The sequence below is a fragment of the Bacillus rossius genome, chromosome 15, assembly GCF_032445375.1.
Source record: "Bacillus rossius redtenbacheri isolate Brsri chromosome 15, Brsri_v3, whole genome shotgun sequence".
Lineage (NCBI taxonomy): Eukaryota > Metazoa > Arthropoda > Insecta > Phasmatodea > Bacillidae > Bacillus > Bacillus rossius.
In genome coordinates, this window is record NC_086342.1 from 497,389 (window position 1) to 520,346 (window position 22,958).

The 22,958-nt window shown below is 38.4% G+C and overlaps 2 protein-coding genes across 3 annotated transcripts in view; one reads left to right on the forward strand and one right to left on the reverse strand.

The window, feature by feature from the left end:
* Window positions 1-22,896, forward strand: LOC134539206 (uncharacterized). 2 transcript variants are annotated; one of them, XM_063380988.1, is made up of 3 exons: window positions 1-282; window positions 9,823-9,971; window positions 16,390-22,896. In XM_063380988.1, the coding sequence occupies exon 3, from the start codon at window positions 16,409-16,411 to the stop codon at window positions 17,027-17,029; it is 621 nt and encodes a 206-aa protein (XP_063237058.1). In that variant the 5' UTR covers window positions 1-282; window positions 9,823-9,971; window positions 16,390-16,408; the 3' UTR covers window positions 17,030-22,896. The 2 variants fall into 2 exon arrangements, with proteins under 2 accessions (XP_063237058.1, XP_063237059.1); XM_063380989.1 differs by lacking the exon at window positions 1-282 and adding an exon at window positions 8,104-8,184.
* Window positions 10,069-22,958, reverse strand: part of LOC134539205 (balbiani ring protein 3-like) — an 18,692-nt gene continuing 5,802 nt past the window's right edge. Inside the window, exons 3-7 of the mRNA XM_063380987.1 lie at window positions 16,124-16,150; window positions 14,913-15,097; window positions 14,331-14,441; window positions 11,843-12,027; window positions 10,069-10,587 (exon numbers count right to left, since the gene is read on the reverse strand). Of these exons, the coding sequence (XP_063237057.1) occupies window positions 10,443-10,587; window positions 11,843-12,027; window positions 14,331-14,441; window positions 14,913-15,097; window positions 16,124-16,150 (653 nt within the window). The 3' untranslated portion in view covers window positions 10,069-10,442. The remainder of the gene's footprint in view (window positions 10,588-11,842; window positions 12,028-14,330; window positions 14,442-14,912; window positions 15,098-16,123; window positions 16,151-22,958) is intronic.

Genomic DNA, 22,958 nt, shown 5'->3' on the forward strand with positions numbered 1-22,958 from the left:
AGTGACGGAAAGATGGAATTTCGGATTTTAATGGCAAATATTTTTTTATATGGCGTGGTTCGTTATTTTCATTGGTGTATCACAAGGTTTACAGATCTTGGGTCTATCATCATTTACTTTTCTATGGGAAGTTGAGTTTATGGTTAGCACAATATCTTTGGTGCCTAGATTGTTGTTATTTATATAAATAGTGTTGGAATTGTTTGTTACTAATAAATGAGCACTGAAAGATATAAATTAGTTATAGAAGAAAAAACTACGAAAAACTAGCAAAGTCTATAGGTAAGCTATGTTCGTACACACTTGTACGTAATTATATTTTGTACTCAACTTGCAATTGGGTTATTGCCCTTGGCTTTAAATGGTTCATTGTAGATACTCCACATAGATAATTTTTCACTTGTTCCTTATTGCTTATCTAGTTTATATCAAATTTTTATCAATCTTAATTTCATAATTAAATATATTTTGTTTTTGGTATAGTTGTGCACAACAAACACATTTAACTGCTTACTTTATTCTATATTTTTACTTAAATATACAGCTGTATATTTTACTCAGAACAATTGCTACTATGGAACATTCTGGCTAAAAGTTTTATAAATATTTTCAAAATCAGCTTTGCATCATAAACAAAAAATTTAATTTATTTTAATATATTATTTTGAAATAGAACTCAATACGCAATAAGGAACAAAGAACCGGACTGTGCATTTCACTCTCTTGCCCTTCCCTTCTCCTACTACTTTACCTCAGTCACTAGGTAGGGGTCCCAAATCACAATCACATACTCCAATGTGGAGTATGTAATTTCAATTACCCTGCTCCTTGCAGGGTCCTGCCAAGAATCCCTTACTCACCACCCACTGAACCTGTTCTGCCCAGCCCAGGTTATTTTGCATGGTCACCCCTCCCCCCTGCCTTCCATCATTAAATGTCCATTGTTACATTCCTCATGACTCTAAATGCCTTTGTCTTTTTCAATATTCAGTGACATCTCATTCTTCTCTGTTCATTCCAGCCTGCTCAGATCCCCTTGCAGGTGTATCCCTTCCCCCACCATCTCATACATCACACAATCGTCTTCAGACAATCTCATCATGGCCTCCGTTCCCTCTCCTCTGTTGTTCATCATTATCGTGAGAACAGGAAACTCCGTAGTTTGTCATGTCCAAGAAAGACCCTTGTGCTGTCATCAATCCTTCTGCTTGGATTCACTCATCATATTACTTGCACTCTCTGAGCGAGTGTTGCTCACTTGTCCGGGGATTCACACTAATAATGTATGTCCTCATGCCTCTCTTCGCTACCACCTTACTCTCTTTGAAAGATTTGTGCAATGGGAGTGCATGACTTGATGTAGGCTTTTGGACATACGCCATTGCTTAGCACATGTATGTCTGCAGAAGAAAACTACAAAAAAACACAAATTAAGCAAAAATTGCTGTTGTCAGGATTTAACGGCACACAATATTCCACAACAGGAATATGGTCAACAAACAAGGAAAAAACAAAGAAAAATGGACTAACAGAACGGAAAAAAAACCCACAAATGATGACAGCACAAAAATTCCGAACCCAAAAAAATTCAACAAACAGTTGAAACGAGACAAAAAAAACTGCAAAACGAAAAGACGAAACAAACACAATAGTTTTCCAAAAAAAACAAAAAACAAAAAGAGAAACGAAAAAACCCCCACAAATGATGACAGCACAAAAAATATTGAACCGAAAAAATTCAGTACAACAGTCAAAACGAGACAAAAACACGACCAAACGAAAAGACGAAACAAACACAACAGTTTTCTAAAACAGAAACAAGCGACGTTTCAGGAACTGCTATCTGCCTGAGGACGGGAGCAGATAGCAGTTCCCGAAATGTCGCTTATTTCTGTTTTAGAAAACTGTTGTGTTTGTTTCGTCTTTTCGTTTGGTCGTGTTTTTGTCTCGTTTTGACTGTTGTGCTGAATTTTTTCGGTTCAATATTTTTTGTGCTGTCATCATTTGTGGGTTTTTTTTTTCGTTCTGTTAGTCCATTTTTCTTTGTTTTTTCCTTGTTTGTTGACCATATTCCTGTTGTTGAATATTGTGTGGCGTTAAATCCTGACAACAGCAATTTTTGCTTAATTTGTGTTTTTTGTCATTTGTGTTTTTTTTAGAGTTTTCTTCTGCAGACATACATGTGCTAAGCAATGGCGTATGTCCAAAAGCCTACATCATGTCACCTTACTCTCACGTGGTATTTACTCATTGGCTCAAATATACTCACTGAGTGAGTATTCACTCACCAATACTTGACTCGAACCCAAGACCCTCGGGCTCGGTGATGTCATGTCAACTCTTCGGCTGTGGCTCCTGCTGACAGGTCTTACCCTCATGATGTCATCTGTCTGTCGCCGGGGCGTCGTGGCTGAGACAGAGCTTCGCTGCTTCTTTCTCATAGTGGCGGTGTCGTCTCTGGGCACATTGCAATCCGTCTCCCTTGTCTCTTCAAAAACTAGGATATATATCCCCTTCCAGGGGCGTTGTAATGAGAATATTGTTTACTTTGCTTGTCGAAGCTTGGGAGCTTGTCTCTCACTGTGGCTCCACTAACATTTTCTCTCAGTTTTTTCTGTTAGGTATGTTGTTACTTCGAACTTGCTTCTGGATGTCAGCAATGATTTCCTCCTTGCAATTTCACTATTTTTCCTAGCTTCTTCACTCCCTTTTCTTTTTTCTCCACTCTAGGCATGTTTCATTACCTTTGCGTCCCTCAACAATTCTCCCCTGCCAAATGTCCTTCAACCAGTCGTTCATCTCCCTCCAGCTTGGGCAGGATCTCACGCTCCCCAGAACCTCTCTAGCTCTGGCCCCTCAGTAACACCATTGAATATATATAACTTATAGAAGTCGCGAGGGGATAGGATTTATTATTCCAATTTTCGGATCCAAAACTGAGGTAGTTGTTAGCTCCGCCGCTAGACAGCTCTTCTTTCCACAAGAGGGTACTCGTAGTTACCAGCTTCCACGCCAGAGCGCTGTAGCGTCGCTTTTTTCAAGGTCGTGCGCGTAATTCTCTGTTTCACTCTATCGAGAGGCGGTGCCTTTTGTTGAAATCCGAGCGCTTAGATATCGGCGGGCGCAACTGAATTGGAGGAGTACGGCCACCGAAAAAAAAAAAAAAAAAGTGCGGTTAAAAGATGCCAACATCAAAAATTAAGTTTTAATAATAAGAAAACTACAGAAATTTCTTAAAGCGTATCAGATTGGAATGTACAGTATAGTGTACATTCCCACTGACATTCGTGGTTCAGAATTTATAAAATGTTGTGTTAACGGAGTGGCGCATTGAGTAAAATGGCAAAACATAATTTGGAATAATTCTTGACAACGTTGAATGATTTTGGTAGCTATGAAACAACTATGGCTGCGATGACTGTTCAAACGCGTGCACGTGTTGTTATTAGTAACAGAAACTAATGGTATGATGTCATACTTTGTGGCTATGCAGTTTATAATTTTTTTAACATAAGATGAAGCATTTTTACATAATGTTTTGGTTGTTTCGTTATTCAAAATAAATAATCTTAAACGTTATATGGTGAATATTCCCAGTAGCGAATGACCACAAAAAAAAATCAATTTTGCCAACATAGATCTGAAAAGTTAACGATTTACTATGTTAATTTGCTTATAAATAAAGCACATTTCCCGGATCTCCAAAGAAAATAAGAGTGTTTGTTATAGCATTGAGTTCCCACTCTTTATATTCCTTGCTTTGAGGTTAGATACACAAGTTAAGCCCGGGCTACATTCGCAATAGCAAGCAAACAGCACAGACGCACAGAAGTTCAACATACACTATTAGATATGAGCTGCCACATTGGCAAATAGCACGCGCACAGAAAAATAGCACAGGATCGGCGCACAGAAAGTTCATTAACTTTTAACTTTTAGGTTATTTTCTGTGCGCGACCATGATGGTAGCCAATCAGCAAACAGTTTAAGTACTACTCGAGTGGGCTTATAAAAGAACAATTGTCACGAAAGTATTGGTGCTCTTGACTTGAGTAGTTTGTTATTGTTTTCAAACACGCGATAACATAAAAATGGAAGGCACATTTGATAGCTTTTTGATAGCTGTAATAGAAAGTAAAAATATTTTGTATGACAGGGGATCCGCAGGATACAAAAATGAAGAAGCTAAATTAAATGCTTGGAAGTCTGTGTCTGAATGTGTTAAAGAAGCCGGATTTGAAATAAACAGTGATATATATTTTTGAATGCTCATTGTGTTTTGTACGTAAACTTTGAAATATTTAAAATATTTCTGGGTTTAACGAAAACCGTACCACAATAACAACACACGAATCTAAACAAACGTCACGTATGCCAACTTCAGTGACCAAAATTGTGAACGGGAGTTTTACATTTAAAAAACTTTTTTGAATGCTTCCGGTATTATTTTGTGTTGTGTTGTGCGTGAATGTAGCATCAAGCTCTGTGCTATCTCTGTGCGTGTGTGCTATCTGTGTGCTGTTTGCGTGCTATTGCGAATGTATCCCGGCCTTTATGCTCGTAAAAACGATGCGCAAGTATTTTGAATACAAATATATTTTCTTTTAATAACCGAAAGGTAAATATTATTTCCATGAAATATAATACAATTCTTTAAACACAGACAACATATAAGAGCTATTTTTTGTTTATTATTCCATCTGGCGTGATAAATATTATATTTTAAAAACTGTTTGTGGATTTTTAATATAAAATAAATATTTGTTTATGACATCAATTTAAGTTGTTCAAAAAATTCACTTTGGTATGAATTAAACCAAATTCATGTTATCCAGGGCACAAAATTAGAAACTACCAAAAAAGATTATTTACATTGCTGTTTTGTGTAAATCTGTGCACGGACTTAGTAAGTGACATATTTATAATTCCTCATTTTAGCAACCCATTTTAACACAAGAGAAAAATGATTTTATATTAAAAAATTATTATTTTAAACCATTAATTAGCAGGAAACATGTATGAATAATCTATTTAAATTTGCATTTGAACAGTGAATATTATTTTACAATAATAAATATTTTTATCATCGTATATTACTGATGAAAAGTTTGTATTTCCATCTAATCAGAAGTATTATGACACAGTTAATTAAATTGCTTTACAAGTTTTTATTCACATGAAAATCATTAAAAATTGGTTGGAAAGTTATATAAATATACAAAAACAAATCATTATACATACAATTTTATTATCTTAGTGGATTTAAATTAATGGTGTCCCAGTGACTACTGCGAAGAAAAAAGTCTTGCGAAAGGTTTCCTCGTAATTGAAATTCGTCAAAAAAAAACTATCTCTCATTTTTGGTGACATTTCTGACAAGTGGTACAATGAAATTTGAGACTGGCAAATGAATGTTGTGAAGCAATAAACAAAATATCACATTCGTGAACTACAAATGCATAATTGTTTTTATTTTATAATAAAAGTGTATCTAATAACCCGTGGCTTTGCTCACGTAATTTCCGGGTATTGCTGATATTCTACCATTTTAAGAAAATATGTATTAAATTTCAAATATTTTTGAAGAATTATACACAAAGAACTGTCAAGTATAGAACATATTTAATAAATAAAAATATTTTTACGACTTATTTTTAATTGGTTTAGCGTAAGTCTATTTTAACTTTTATTTAAAATTAAGTACCTACCTTATTTTCTATCTCCCGGTTTAGTGACTTTGAGAATATATTTTTCCTTGATGAAATCTTAACTCTTTTCCATCTGACGAAGAAGCCAATTAAAAAATAAACTAAGACTCGCGCACTTATTGTATGTTAAGAATGCCATCGTTTTAAATTACTGTAATTTTTTTAGTTATAGTCATGCTTAGTATAATAACATAATATGCCTTATTACGCATACATTTCAGTATTCATGAAACTAGTGCATTTTTATTTGAAATGTAGAGCAGTTACCAAATTTCTTATCTCACATATTGATCTTTTGGTATGGCTAGTATTACTTAAACTAAATTTTTGAATTTTCACTGATGCACTGTTTTCCCTTTTCTATGTGATTTAGAAAATATAGCAATATACGTAAACCAATTAAACCAAAATCATCCTGAATTTTTATTACAGAAAAAAGTTAATTACAAAAATTTTTAATGTGCGTATTTTAATATTGAATTTATATATATCTTGCCAATACTGATTTAGTGGGTTATATAATTTTTTTTATTTTTAAAAATAATATCTACCCCTTTTACTACTTAATAGATAACGTTGAATAAGAGAAGGTTGTTTAAGGTATGTTGATTTTCCTTGCCAATATCTAAAAGTAAATTTGCACAAACGCGAAATATAGTTTAAATAAGTATTTTACTTTTAAAATAAAACCATATTTTGAACGTAACACTGACTATTGGCCCAATACAAAGTTTTAATAGCTAATTTTCACTTCACTCGGGTACAGAATCCCATCATTCAGTGATTTCCGTGGCTAGCTTCTTTTGGGATTTCATCATTCTCAAACGACGGTAAGGGAAGCTTCTCTTCAAGGTCGCCTAACGATGTTGATAAGACCTGCCGGGTAATTTGAATCGTTGGTCTGGGATTTTCGAGGGGGGGGGGGGGGTGAAGGATGATGTCACGACTGGGCTGGTTAACCTAGTTCTGCCAAATACCACCAGGGGCGTATACAGCCGATACCCAGCGATGAAAGCGATCGCAGCGGCGGAGCTTGGAACTACAACAATTCTTCTAAGAAACCGGACAGAAAATTTAACCTGGGCTCGCGACTTCTATACATTATATATATTCAATGGTAACACCATCTCTCCCTTCGAGTCCCTCGGTGACTCCTGTTTTGTGACTCCTGATTATATGGTGAATTCAGGTAAAAAAGTATGTCAAGATACCGCATAACACTGAAATGAAAGTTAATGCACCATATTGCACCATATTGCACCATATTGCAAGTTACCTATAGCATGAAATGAAGTAGCATTTAACCAAATCATAATTTAAATCACATAAGCAATCTTTTAATTTTGAAATTTAAGGAATATCTTTATTTTTGAACTAAAAATTTTCCAAAGTGCATGGATCAGAAATATTAATTTAATTTGTTGTATTGTGCATGTCTTATTGAATCTCTTTTGAACCAAAAATGCTCACAAATTTATTCTTATTGTTCTGAATGTATTTGTTTAAGACCAATTTATTGCAAATGATTTTATTCTAAAATTGCAGCATGTAAATTTTACCACTTTCTTGGAGTAAGTATTAAATACAGCTTTTATAAGAACAATAATACCATAATCCTCTGTTTAAAAATAAATTGGACCAAAAATAAAATCATAAAATCTTGGCTCTAACCATATAACACCAAAATGCAAGTTAATATTCTATAAAGCACCGAAATGCAACTAAAATCATGAAATTAATTAAAATTTATAATCAAAAGTTAAATCACAAAAACCAGATTAACTCAAATCATAAAACGTGATGTTTTAATAAAGTAAATGATGTAATTTATTTAGCAGGAAATTTGTACCAAAATGTATCCTAAAAATATTGAAAAATGTTTTTAGTATTTTTATCTTGCAACTATTATTGGTGATTCAGTTTTACATATGATGTTGGTACATTTTCCAAACACACAAATAGTTGCCAATTTATTTTAACGTGCTTATTAAAAATTATATTGTGAAACTGTAATAATATATATTAAGTCAGAATCATTTAAGTGTCATTTGTTCAATGACATGCTGTAGTTATCAATAAACAGAATTCATGAAAAATAAAAACAGTAACAATGAATTCTCCTTGAAACAATATTAGCCTAGAAATAAGATCCATTTTATCTGGTCCCTACTTATATGGTTGGTTGTATTGATCTCACACTGGTTGAATACGAACATGTGCATTGTTGCGTGGCTGCAAATGAAGTGAGACGTTAGTGGTTGAGCAGTGCGAGTGAGTGGTGAGCTGTGCTGTGTGGGAAGAGTGGGGCGGGTGGGAGGGAGCTTGTTTATCGAGCCCGGCCCGGCCGCGGGCGGTCAAGGCCGCGAGCCTCCCACTCCACACTCTCGCCGGCTGGCTCCTAATTTGTCCGCAGTCGCTCGCTGGAGCCCGCCGGCAACGTTGCGTTGTGCTCTGCGACACTGCGTGTTGTTTCCAGGTACGCCCACGTGAAGCTTCGCGTAACTAGGCTCACAGTATGGTTAGTCAGTATCAGGGTTGGAAAAAAAACCAGGTTGTTTTTAAAATCTAAACAACCTGATTTTTTTTTGTTAAAACCAGCTTTTTGAAGTGAAAACTTCTATAGGAAGGTTTGGATAGGGAGTGAATTCATGTAGGTCGTCATCGACATGGTAACGTGACGTGTTAATTTTTTTTATTACATTTAATTACTTTGGTTCTCAGCATGTGCAAATGAAAGCCATGTAACATCAAACACTTGGAAGTTCAGCAAATCTGCATATCCGACTGGGACTTGAAAGGGTATTTCCCCACAGGAGGAGAATTCTCCATAGAATGAGTGCTTCCCACAGAAAAAGGGATTTACAGTACAGTCAGGGATTTTCTAAGAATAGGGTTTTTTTTTTTTTTTTTTTTTTTTTTTTAAGTAATAAATTTATGTATTTTCTTGTTATTACATGTTGATTACAGTTCACTAATTAATTAAATTTAGAGGGATATTTAATTTAAATAAGATCTGAATTAATATATAAGGTTTTTTCCCGGAAATTTCAAGAAACATTAATGAGCAAACTATTGTTGTTATTAGGGTCAGTGCTAATGAAACAAAAGACTCATTTTGTCTTTCTTATCCTACGTATCCATTTTGTGTGATATTGATCAGTAGAATCTTATCCGAAATCACTAAAGGATTTCAGTTTTTTACTACATGATGAAAAGCATTTTCTGTATCAACAATTAATTTATTAAATGTTAGATTTCTCTTGTTGCGTGTATTCTATTTTTATTTGTTTGCCAAAATTTCCCATTTTTCTGTGTAATCTTGAATTAAAATTGTCTTTTTGAAGTGTTTTTGTGTATGACTTCTTGTGTAGAAATATGATTTGTTATAAAATATCCTAGGTAGATAGGTGTTTTGTACTCACATAGTGATATTGAAGTGCCTGCTTCATTTATGCCCCTACCTCAATGTAAGGCCCCCTGTGTCAAACTCATCTGTGCTCTTTTGCATCACCGATACTTACGAGCAAGTCAAAGTGTTCCTAGCTCCACATCTCTAACCAACACAGTTTATGATGTAGACTTGATTTTTTGGTTACCTGTAGTGAATCTGAAAAATGCTTAAATTATAGAACATAGGTTTTATTTTAAGATATGGTATTGCAAGTTACCATAAAATTCAACAGTTATGTAAAGCTAAAGTCACAAAGACCATCAAAATTTAGAAAACTATCAAAAATTTTAATTTTGAAAATTCAAATTTTTAGTTATGCTTATGTCGTCATTTTAGATAATTGCTCAGACAGTTTATAAATGAAATTATTTGTAAATAATATTGCATTTAGTTCAATGAGTACAGCTTCTGTATGAATTAGCTACTAATATGAATTAATTCCTTTATAAATTGCAACTTGTGTGAAAGTTAAAGCTTCATAATTTTGTATTAAACAAATATTTACATTTTATCTTAATGAAAGGTTAAAATAAAAACATAAAAATTTTTAATCAGCTCTAGATTTTAAAGAAAAACTGTTTGCTACCTACTGAAGTATGCTCTTAAGTGACAAACATATACATCTCATTGTATCTGGTTTGATCTGTTTCTTGGTCTTTGCAGATAGTGTGACAGTGAATCTGCCTGAGTTTGGACGAGCCAATCATGAGGTGCTGCAGACGTGACCTCAGAGAAAACCTGGCCAGAGCCGTGAAGGTGCAGTCTCTCCGGGGGCAGAGAGTGCCTCGGGAGCAACACTAGTGCACACACTGGTTGGTTGTGTTCACTTCCTGCATGATGCACTATGGTGGTGGGTGTGTACTTTTACAGGAAGCATAGTTTCATTTAAATAAATTAAATGTTATACAAGTATTACAATGTTTTTAGTTCAAAAAATTTACACATTTCGAATAAATAAATAATATATTTACACAAGTTCACATAATTTTTTTTTTTACAATGTTTGATACATTAGGGTGGGTTCATCGCACAATGTGAATAATTCATATTATTTCAGGATATAACTCATAGCAGAAACTAACAGGCTCTTATCTCTCCTCTGTATGTACGTTTCTAATTTTTAAACAACATTAGAACTTGCTGTCAGAAATTTCCCTCACTGCGTCTTACAGTGGCTTAGGTTTGGCATCATAAGTACAGTTATATACATGGTGATTGCAGTTACATTGCTACAGATGTGCTTCTGTTCATCGGTCATGTTCTGGACCGCTCGATGGCTTGCTCTACGGGCGAGTGTCTTGGTCGTGGGCCGGAGCGGTGGAGCGCAGGGGCAGCACGGGCAGGGGCTCCGGCCGGGGGGTGGGGCCTCCGAGCAGTCGGGAGTCCTCGCTCGTCACGTGACGACGCCTGGTCCTCATTTCCGAGCACCTGCGCAAGGAATCGCACGCGTTCCGTGTCCGGGCGTGGATCGAGTCCAAGACAGAACACAGCCCTGTTCGTGAACGCCGACCAAACTTTTCAAATTTTATAATTCTCCAAACTTTCAGACCTTTGGCTGACCCATTAGTTGCCCTTACTACTGGAAAAAAATGGTTGTTCGTCAGGTACAGTCTCATTAATGTTATAGTTGTCCAGACACACGGGATCAGATGCTGATGTCAGATGTTTTAGTTACATGGTAACTAAGTCTGGAACAGTGGCTGGAAACCTACTTTACATAAACTCGTGCAGGTTAGCGGTTACAGATCTGACCACTCTAGTACAGGTTGCTTGTTCACTGTTGGACTTGCCTCGTGGAACCAAGTTACTCAAGTGGTCCACCAACAAAGCCTCGTCTGGTGTATTTCCGAGGGCGCTATCACCACCAGCATGTGCAAGCACGTGGCTTCAGCCACACCTTGCTTGGCTTTACATGCACCTTCTCAAATAATGTTAAGGGCCTATACTACCTGGACACACACACACACAATATATCAGAAGGGGATCTGTTTACGAAAAGCATTTAAGAACACACTGAAATCAGTGAAAATGGCAAAATGGTGTGTTATCAGAATAATTTCAAGGCATGAAACATCTTAAACATATTCTCAAAAGCACTAAAGGGGCTTGAAATGCTCCTTTATATTCATGTCTTTGCCATATAATGTTAAGTATATGCCAGTCCACAGCCTTATGCTGAAAGGCATTAGCGAGCGTCACACTTATCATCACGTGCACAATTACACCTCTGACTAGGCAAGCCACTTAAAACATATTTTTCTACTCTTGAGTTGAATTAAATTACATGTTCTGTTCACGTTAAAACCTTTTAGGTGGTATATGAACCAAGAGCTTGTGACATGCACACACAGTTCTGCTCCTCACCGGGTTTTTGAACAGAGCACGTATTGTATAGTTAACATGTACTTGGTTGGAAAGTTTAGTCACTTGAAAATATGAGGCAAATGCTTTCACGGGGCATTAAAACCCAGGATTTTACGCTGTGACATACATACACAGAAGACAACCAAAGGTTGGTTAGATGTCGAAACATCCACTACGTGGGATATTCTGCAGAAGAAATTAACTGAGGATAAAGAAACGAAACGAGGGAACGACAAATGAGGACAAGCAGTAACTGAGGACAACGTGACTTTGCTGAAGGCGCATGCAGACAGACACCCCGTGGTGAGGCCGCACTCACGCGCAGGTGTTCTGGTCGTAGAAGTATCCGGAGCTGCACTGGCGCAGCTCTCGGCAGGTGCATGCGCAGGTGCTGGGGTCCCAGAGCTTGGTGGTGTTCTGGGAGCGACACTTCTTCTCCTCGTCCCTGTTGATGCAGGAGCAGCGGCAGTTGTCCTCCTCGTAGCGCTGCAGCTTGCTGCAATCCTGCACGCACGCACGCACGCACGCACGCTCGCACACACCGTGCAACAGGGAACCATGCTCACGTTGCTATGTGTTTTGGTTTTCCATTGGCCGAATAGCTGTGTGCACTGTATTTGAATGATTGTACAGTTGAATTTTTTTTTATTTGGGCTTAATATTTAGTCTCCACCAAGGTCATTAGAAACAGTTGCACAAGACACACATACGCACGCACATGAACGCACATGCACGTTGCACAAGACACACATACGCACGCACATGAACGCACATGCACAACATAGTAAGGAACCGTCTCGGCATTTGGCTTGAGCGACCTTCTTAAAGCCGTGGATGGTCGTACCAGAATTTATAACCCAGTTTCTTTGGAATGAAGAGTTCAACACCATCTCAACTCAGTGCCACTTTGTTCCAAAAATCTGGCAAGAATGAGCCATCCTGTTTACCTAAAACTTGAGCTACGTTTGGGTACCTGGTGGGGAAGATGTGAAGCAAGGAAGATGACGCTACCAGCAAATACATATGAGTAGAGAGGGTGAAAAATCGTAAAAACGATATAGCCGCGAATTAATGTGACTCGTTAATTGCGATTAAATGCGAAAATCCCATATTCCTGCGAATTGACACTAAAAACGTCTCATAAACACTCTGCCGGGCAAAACTAACATTAAAAATACATTTTACAATAATTTTTCATGGAAAATTTGACATTTTAAATGTTATTTTTTCACGTACATGTAATCAAACCCTAATATTTACTCTAGAAACAAACCACGCCACCATGTTGCCAAAGAATTGCTGCCAACACTTTTTTCAGCATTGTCAACAACTTTACAAACAATACGAGAGAGATAAAATATGGCCGCGGTATATTCTCTCTATGAAATTATCGAAGTTACTGCGTACGAGTAGTGTCGTTGAATCTCGTAAGCAACGGTACTACGTGGTTCAATATATCGATTGACGATTCTCTATGTATTTCCGTAGTGCCATTTGCTACTTTATTTACTCTTATGTGCTACAGTACACATACGGTGCAGTAAACCTTTGCTTTGTTTTTACCGTTGGTTTTTACGCTGTTTGTCAACAAAGTGTAGTTTGCGCGGATTTTTGATAAAGTGCTCACATTTTACCATACAGTAATTGTTTTTACGTGTTTATGATAATATGGGGCGGACCAATTCTGTTTCCGTACATTTGCGTGCATCATTTTTATGTTAGCGATATGAATATTTTGATGTGCAAGCCGTGCAACCTTCGCATCAACTGGGAGAAAAAGGATACGTCGGAAAAACATATTAAAACATCGGGTCACATTGACAGACTCAAGCAATTTTCTGAGCAAGATGACAGGAAACGCCATGCAACATTACCAACCACACTGCATAAAAAAAAAAGCAAAAATTGAGAAAAAGGAATTTATTGAAGAGACTGTGAAAATGTTTCTCAAGGCTAATATCCCTGTATCCAGCTGTAAGGGAATACATCAACAAGTACATTCCTGGTTCTGGGGACATACCCCAAGCATCTAAACTGAGAAAAAATTATGTCCCTGTGGTTGGTGAAGCGCTTATAAAATTCTATAATATTGGTAATAAATGCTATAAAAATGCTACAAGTAAATATTTAAATGCTATAAATGACCAGAATAAATGCTATTTTTCACCCTCTCTACATATGAGTTATGATATTGTCATGTTGGTAAAGTGATTAATTGATTTTCGTACTTGCATTTCTTTTGATACTAAATTATTTTTTTTTGGGCACAGGTTGGGTCATTTTTTCACTAGAATGTGGATCTCTGCTGGCAGGTGTTGCGCTGAATTGACCTGGCACCTTCACCAGTTGTCACAAGGAGGAGAAGTTGGGCCAGGGGGGAGAGGGAAGGGCTGAGGATTTCAGATCTGTAATAAAAATGTAAGGTTGAAGGCCAGGCCGTGCACTAGGTTCCCAGAACTCGTGATGCAAAAGCACTGTCAGCCAGCCACACTTTCAGCCCAATCATGCCACAAGCCTGTAACATCAGTGCAACACCACATTCTTTCCAACACAGCATAAATCCACATTCTAGAGCTAAAGTTACCCAACCTGCAAATAGAAACTGAAGTATCAAGACAAAAAAATTTTGTTAAATAATTTATCAACTTGACTTAATTATAATGGTTTTCATCAAGGCTGATGTAAACTTGAGGTCTGAGACATATCATTTTTTTTCCTTCTAACAGCATCTTTGACATAGGGTAATAGCTAATAGGTACTTCATTGTGTAATATTTGTGAAAGTTATGTCTGATGTTGAGAACTGACCTCTTCCTTGACGGTGCAGCCACACCGACACGCCAGGTGCTTCTCCACAGAGACGATTATCTTCTCTTTCACTTTGAACTTGCCCGAGCTGCCGAGCGACGACACGTACACCTGAAACCCGTCCGGTCAAGGGCAGGGCCACTCGCCACTCAGAACTGCACCAAAGCAATGAGAAGTTAGCGTGATGCAGTGTTGTTTTATTATCGAACTGCAACATCAGCACGAGTTATTTATGTTAAATAGGTTGTGCTTGAATTTTTTGTCACGTCTTTTTAAAGTATTTTCGTTAATGTCTATTGAAATAATTCTTTCATGTAGTAAGTGTATTTTGCAAAGATTTTTTACATTTTTAATTTGAATGTAAGCTGAATGCCAGTACACAAAGGAAATAATATTGAAATATAATTTTTTACGATTTTGAGTTGATTGTTGCACCGTCTGAGAGAAATTTAGCTCGTTCTCTCATTGATTTGTGTTAACACACGTGGCTTAGTTCCCGGACGAGGGAGGAGTTTGCGAGCCGTGGTCTCGGTGCGAGCGCGGTGATCGTGCCGCGAGGTAGCGAGGCAGTGAGGCACGCACCATGTAGTTGACGAGCTCGGAGTCCGTGGGCTGGCAGCTGAGCAGCTCCGAGGAGCAGCAGCCCCCGCACCGCTCCACGCGCGTGCAGGACGGGAAGTACAGCAGCGACGGGTCTCTGCGCTCCACCAGCTGCACCACTCGCAGCTCCGGGACGCACACCGCGTTCTTGGGCACCGTCGCCGCCTCTGCACGCACGCACACATACGCTCCGTCGCCAGGCGTCCGCGACACTCGCGACAGTGTCACTGTGCCACCATTCTTCCCCTCTCTACTGCCAGGGCCGGCGCGTCCATACAGGCGAACTAGGCAACCGCCCAGGGCGCCAAGTAGCTGGGGGCGGCGCAGCACGACACATAACAGCTGATAGAATATGTTTAACGATTATTGAAACTAGATGAAAATGGATTTTTGTAACAGTTTGGAATGTTTATATTGATTGAAGTTATTATTTAAAGTCCACGGTGACCTGTTTATGATTTGTAATAAGTAAAAAAATAGAAAAAAAAAGCCTGCTTACATTTGATTGTTGACAAAATCTTAGTCTTACGTGATGTATTTTGAGGCAAGGAAAATTTTTTTTGGGGTGTCCGGCCAAGGGGGGGCATTAAGGTTTTTCGCCTAGGGCGCCAATTTAACTTGCACCGGCCCTGTCTACTGCGCTCCTGTAACTATCTCCTCTTCCCACCTTCACAAACGTATTTGTTGTGATGCATGCACAACTACAGAAAGGACCCATATTTTATTTTCAGTGAGCAGAGAGTAAATGTTACATAGCCAGCAGGAAATTTCGAACAATTTATGTACATTACGCTACAGAAGCTCGCTCTCTCGGCGGGGTTCGGCAGCACAGATTGGTGCAACATGAGTGTACTCATGGATACAGTCAAACTTTGTAAGAATTGAACAGTTAGTTACCCAAGAAATAATCTGCAAGTCAGCATTTGATGTATGTAAATAACTTAAGGTTTTATTACTACTTTGACAAGAAGCATCCAAGTTTTAAACATTACAGTTGTATGGGGCTTTCACAGTTTGAATTTTGCATATTCAGGTGCAGATTAACATCATAATCTAAGCATTAAGTTGCAACATTACTGTTAGTGTAATTTTAAATTTTCTTTATAAGGCTTCATTTCTGTAGTGAATAAATAGTTACAACAAGACCCCACTACTTTGCCTCCAAATGAAAATGGAACCTGAAGAATACTTACTTCTTTCAATTTCTTCTCCAAACCGATCTGCAAATAAAAAAAAAAGTACATTAGTTAGAAAATGTTTAGTGTCACATAGGAAAGTTATTAAAATGGAATTGTGAAAAGGTTTCCAACGTGTTGCTTAGAGAATTATTAATTTTATGTTTGTAAAAGCACGTTGTGTGTGAAGGACTGCTTATAAATTATATTTGAGAGCAAAGCTGACTCGATGTGCGTGGTTGCCCCGCAGTAGGGACCTGCCACTAGACTGCGCTTGTTCGCAGGTGTCTGGAGGATGCTAGCATGGCCGGCGTGTCGGCAGACAGCTTCGCCGCCGTGTACTGCCGCCTGCTGGACGAGAGTCGCGACCGGCTGTCGTCCTGCCTTGCCGGAGATGCCGTGCTCGACTGGTTCGGCCGCGAGGTGTGCGGCAGAGAGAACATTGCCCACTTCGTGCTGCTGGAAGTGCCCGCCTCGACGCACGCCTTCTCCTCGGTGAAGCTGTCCGGCGCGGGCGCGCCGCCGGTGGACCCTGGGGGCGGCGACACGTCGTCGCTCGCCCTGGACCTCTCCGCCATGTCGCTCTCCAGCGACGAGCGCGCCGTGCCGGCCACGCCCCAGGACTCTGCCCCGAGCGTGCGGGTCGGCGCGGCGCCGGCCAAGTGTCTGAGGCCGTGCGCGCACCTGCTCGCGATGGAGGCCGTGGGCAAACTGCAGTTCTTCCACGCCGAGCGCGTGGAGGGGACACGGCACAGCAGCATGAAGGTGTTCAAGGACGCACAGAGGTGGGAGCGTGCGTGCAGGCTGCATGTCTTCTACAGCATCGACGTGCAGCTCGGACACAGCTTCACCATACACAAGATGGTTTACAGGGAGAGCGCCAGGTGCCGCAGGAACCTGGCCTTGCAGTTTGAGCAGTTGTGACGTGAGCCCGGTGGCCACTCGCGTGGCGTCACTGTGTCTGCCTGATTGCCACTCGTGTGGTGTCACTGTGTCTGCCTGATTGCCACTCGTGTGGTGTCACTGTGTCTGCCTGATTGCCACTCGTGTGGTGTCACTGTGTCTGCCTGATTGCCACTCGTGTGGTGTCACTGTGTCTGCCTGATTGCCACTCGTGTGGTGTCACTGTGTCTGCCTGATTGCCACTCGTGTGGTGTCACTGTGTCTGCCTGATTGCCACTCGTGTGGTGTCACTGTGTCTGCCTGATTGCCACTCGTGTGGTGTCACTGTGTCTGCCTGATTGCCACTCGTGTGGTGTCACTGTGTCTGCCTGATTGCCACTCGTGTGGTGTCACTGTGTCTGCCTGATTGCCACTCACTGGAACTTCATTGCGGAGGCTCAACTGTAGTCGTATTGGCTCTCAAAGACTAATGTCTCTTAACAATGTAAGTTTTTTAGGTGCACATATTTCAACAGCATGTGACTAGAGGCCCATATAGAAAACCTATCCCATTGTAATAACTCAATTTTCTTTGTCACTTGATGTAGTTTACTCAGTCATGTTTTATTGAGCATCGCAACTGTTAAATGAGAAAACAAACGTAAAAAAAAACAATATTGGTTTAAATGTACCCACTTTACATGAAAGTTTCCGTTTCATAAGGGCAGTTGCATTGCTGTTGCTGAAATGTGTGGCATTGTTTGTTCTTGAAAGATGGTTGCTGCAAACTTGTCTCGGAACAATCAGGCAGACATAAGTATTGTGTTTAGTAACTAAAATATGGTTGACCTACTTACCTCAGCATTTGAACATTTTTCACGCTGTTTGTGATGTAAATGTTTAAATGTACATAAATGTAGTAGTAAGGTGTGTAATTATATCATAAATACATACTTTTTATAGTCAGGCAACTACCTACTTATAAATATGAGTATTTTTTGTTATCTTGTACCTTCTAATAGGGCTTTTACTTTTTGAAGATGTAATCACTTATAATTTTTAACAAATACTTCACAGTATTCCAACCTTTGTGTTACAAAACTGAAGGGGCTGTTGTTGATGTTTCTCATTTGAGTGACCTATTTAATTGTGGTTTCAATGGTAGTTTTATCACTCGGATCTTCAACTGAATGTTAAGCCCAGGCATATGTGTGACATCATGCAAACAGCACAGTTGCACGCTCGGCACAGAAGTCAAGTCACACACACACCCAACACAGTGGTTGCAAACATTCCAAATGTGCCCCCCCCCCCCCCCCCCTCCTTTCCCACATGCACACACACACAAATTTATTTCAGTAGAAATTTTCAATGTCAAGTGTTTAAACTTTGCTGTTTTTTTCTAATGACAAGGATCTACACAAAGCAATGCCTCACAAATAAATTCCATGTTCAAGTTAATTTCACTCTTTACCTTTGAAATGAACATTTTAAACATTTTTAATGTAGTTACTCTATGTCACTGATGTAGTGCAAGCTGATTGGCCACATATAAAACCAGTATACAGCACAGAGTAAAATTATAAGTTGGACAACTTTCTGTGCGCCATCTGCGTTCTGTTTTCCTGTGCTTGTGCCTTGGTATTTACTAATGAAGTGGTGTCTATTTGTCTGTGTGTGTTTGAACACAGTGCACTGTGCTGTGTATGTGTGTGCTGTTGTGAGTGTAACCCAGCCTTAAGCCAGGTCAGTTTGAAGTTCATAACAGCTGATGTTCAAGTCTGTGCATTTTTGATACAGTATTTAGTGTGCAGGTGAGTGAATAAGTGATGGAGTGTGTTTATTCTGAATCTCTGGTACCTGAATCTCAGGATGTAGCCTCCCATCCCCAACTTTTTTTTTTTAATTTTAAGGTTTCCTACCTAAACAAAATTTACCGTATTTACTCGCATAATGTCCGCAGTTATTTGGCTACATTTTTGACCAAAAAAAATGGGGTGTGGACATTATGAGGTGAAGTCCGCAAGAAATTTTTTTTTTTTTTTTTTCAAAATTTTACGTTTTGTTTAGAGTAAAAAAATTATTCTCTCATAATTAGTTTACTAGCAGAGCGCTGGTGACTGGCGACCCTCCGCAGCGGACGTGAGAAATGTGACAGGTGTTGAGATAATTGGGTGCCGGCGATTAGTGGAAGACGCCACTCTTTTTTTTTTCTTCTCTCGCGTGTGCGCTCTTATGTTCAGAAGCCGAAGCCAGCCTACACAAAATAAACGCTTTGCGTGAAAAGATCTTTTTTTAATCTTTCATTGAGATGGCCACTGACAGCACGGGGCAGATGTCTAATGTCTGCATTAGCCGGCGCCAGCGAGCCTCCCTCCCTGTCCCTTGCCCACTGTGTGTATAAAAAAAACGTGCGTATGTACCCCCACCACTTCTCAGCTACCTCCCCTACTTTGTGACGTAGTGTGAGTTGACGTGTACTGGCTTGTGCTATATATAGCCCATCCCCTTGCAACTCGCGTGACGTCGCAGGCAGCTGCGCAGTGGAGTGCGAGTTTCTGACTCCGGACGGTTTCACCACGCTACAAACCCTCTCAGCGACCGCTCCGGAGAAATGAACAACTCAAGGTCAAAGCATTGTTGACACCGTCAGTAACTTTCCATCCCGTTACTGTGCCTTTCAGGGGTGGCCAAGGTTGCTTTGTCTGGTGCGGACTTTATGTGGATTTTAAAAAATTCCATTTCAAGTATTTAAAAAGAAATGTGCGGACATTATGCGATGGCGGACATTATGCGATTAAATACGGTAATATGTACATTAGCTTCTTTGAGGTACCAGCGTCCTCTCTAGCCATTGATTTGTAGAAGTGCAACACTCGAGTAGCGAGGGTTGGTTGCTCAGTCCCATCTTCTGTTTGGGGCTGGTATTCCAAGAGACAACAATAAGGGTTCAGGTGTTGAATATGGTACACTTGTACCCTGACCACATTCCTAGTGCAAGATAGGACACGGCCAGTCCCTTGTTTCAAGCAAGTTTTTGGTGTCCTCTCCGTTGCCGATCTGTTGCCCAAATTCCGCGCATGTGCAGAGCACACTTATTTGTTGATTTTGTCCAGATGTCGTACTACGTCTGGTGCCATTAACTCTTATATAGTCACTTTTGTGAACATTGGGTAACATACCAAGCGAGTTAGTGTGCATAAAATTAAACTTATTATAGCGAAACTATCCTGGAGTACATTTTGTACATTTTAATGGTCATAACAAGAAATAATCACATCTTTAAAAGTACTTGAGAATACTAGAAAAGGCTGTTCTATTTTTGTGCGTTGGTGCTGCTATCTCTAGTATTTTTGCCATAAAAATTGTATCTATGGTTGCGAAATGTCCTCTAAAATGCATTGAAACTAGTTTATAGCCTTGCTCAGGGCACCGTTTGTTAAAACAGTTGCCGATTTGTTTCTTTACTGAAATTCGGTTTGGGCACATTTTGGAATACGGCTCGCGAGTTAGTTACAGTTGTGTCCCAACAAGGCAGTGCTTATTTGCTACCTTACCCGAACATCTTGGAATACACAGCTCTTTTTACCTTGTATATTAAAAATTTATACTTTTTATGTGCAATACATAATTGCTTTTTAACTGAGAAGGGAATTAAAATTCTATGTACTTTCATAAAAGAGTGTAAGATATAGTTACCAAGATACTGTCTATTATATACATGAAATGTTCTACATTTATTTTCTAGCTGTTGGTGTAGTGGTACTAATGGCACACTGGCTGTGAAGTAGCCGTTGTCCTAACTGGAGGTGATCACTAAGACTAGGCCTCTCACGCCTCATTAGTTAGTTCATTTCTTGTCGTTGCTTTTAATTAAGTAACTTTTACTGTAATTGTATATGCATTTTATGTTTTGTCTCAACATTTTTCAACATTTTTTTTAATAAAACATTCTAATAGCAGCAAAAAATCACGCCAGTGTTCGTAGGTATGAACATTTTGAAAATAAATTTTATTAAATATCTGGTGAGAAACCTGTAGCCCTAACAGCAAATGCAAGACAGCTGTCAAAATTACCTAATTCACAGTAAAATCTCTTAATTCATAATAATGAAAAAATAACAAACGTGGTAATAAATTGGTAAAATGTGTGCAGAGTAGAAGAAAAAAACTTTTGGTTATTATTCATTACCAAGGTTTTAAATATTTAAACTTTATTTATCTGTAAAATAAAATTGTTTTAAATATATTAAGTTACCCATACAAACATTTTCATAACGAAGAAAATCTAGATAAGGGTTTAGTCAATTCAAAATACTATAAGTTACATATATTTAATTTGTATGTTGTTGCAAATGTTTTACAAAATTTATCTACCAGAATGTTATATAATTTCAGTTAATCATCATACCATAACAGGAATCCAATATATTATTTTTATTTTCACTGTCATCATACTATGTGCTCAAATAATAAGTTATTTTGACAAAGAGTATTTCATTTACAAAAATACATATCTGAACATCAACAAAGCATAAGATTTCTGGCTGGATATTTGATAATTTTTTCCAGGCAGGATTAATTTCATAAACTGCTAAAAAGGAAACTGTTGTTAGTTTGCATTTGTGAAACAGTATAGTAACTGCAACTCCTTTCAATTTTAAATCATGATATAAATATTTTTTACTACCATAGAACCCCTATTTCGTAATATAATTTATGATTTTGATGTTTGATGAATTTTAAAACCCAAGTTGGCATAAATTTATTTGTACAAAAATTCTAATTTTAATCAGCTTCAGTGCAGCAATTATTTTTATGATGAACGACAATAGCCAGTTGTAATGATGTACGATACCAAAGACGGCCTACACTAGCACTATTACTCAACTTACAGCAAATATGTCAATGACCTATTTATGTCTGCGTAAAAAAACAATCTTTTTTTCACTGTTTGAATTCAATCTTATACATCTACAGCCAGTTGTCCTCAGAGTAAAATTTATTCTATGGAATGTAACTTATGTTCCTACCTAATCATGGTGCATACTAACTCACCTTTGTTTTTCAATTGAAACATGTCACTTAATTTTTTATATCACGTATGTAGTCTTTTGCCTTAAAATGATGGTTGAGAAGTGCTCTAACCATGGAAACTATGTGAACCTCGTGTTTGGAGGCGTCCTGTCCAGCTGGTCCTGCTAGAGGACAAGAGAGCACTCCCCACCACGTGACGGACTGCCGTCCTGCCATCCTGCCGTCCTGGGTGGTCCACACTGCAGTTAGCGACGGCACGGCCACGTATTTTATCGCTCAGGATTAGCGGACGTACTTCTGTTTGGAAACCATTCTAATCAGAATTTCTTCAATTAGTTCTTACAGTTGCAGGCATAACATTGGTAACTTTGCTGTGCTTTTGTTTTTGGTTAAGTTGTAAATTTGAGCTTTGACTGCATGTTAGTTGTACAACTATAGTCATGGTTTTTTTTTTGAACCAAGATTTCTGAATATGTTTATTCAAATAGGTGAGGCAAAGCATAAAGAGAGAAGTAATGGTGATCCTTGCAAGAGTGCTGAAATGAGGGTCATGGTAATAGCTTGTCTATTTGGTTGGAAATTAGGTTGAATGTATAATGGTGGTATGCCCATGATAGCTCAACCGGACATAACAAAAAGTTTGATACCTATATTTAAATTGTAACAATTTCTTCATTGGATTAAAATGTTTTTAGTTGAATTTTTTTTTTTTTTTGCTTTGTTTGTAAGAATTTAAAATGTTACAAAATATATTTCAATTTTAGATTTGATCTTTAATTGTCTTGTGTGATGCATATTCTAAAAGTGTTAAAACTAATGAAACTGTATGTACAATTGTGGAGCTTTAATGAATAAATTAATGATTCAATGAAGAATTTTTTTCTTCTCATTAGTGTGTTCCTGAGTTGCTGCAAAGCAATGAGGCTGAGGTCAG

What these genes read in the sequence shown, in the direction of transcription:
- LOC134539206 (XM_063380988.1), top strand. Translation starts at nt 16,409, where the DNA reads ATGGCCGGCGTGTCGGCAGACAGCTTCGCCGCCGTGTACTGCCGCCTG.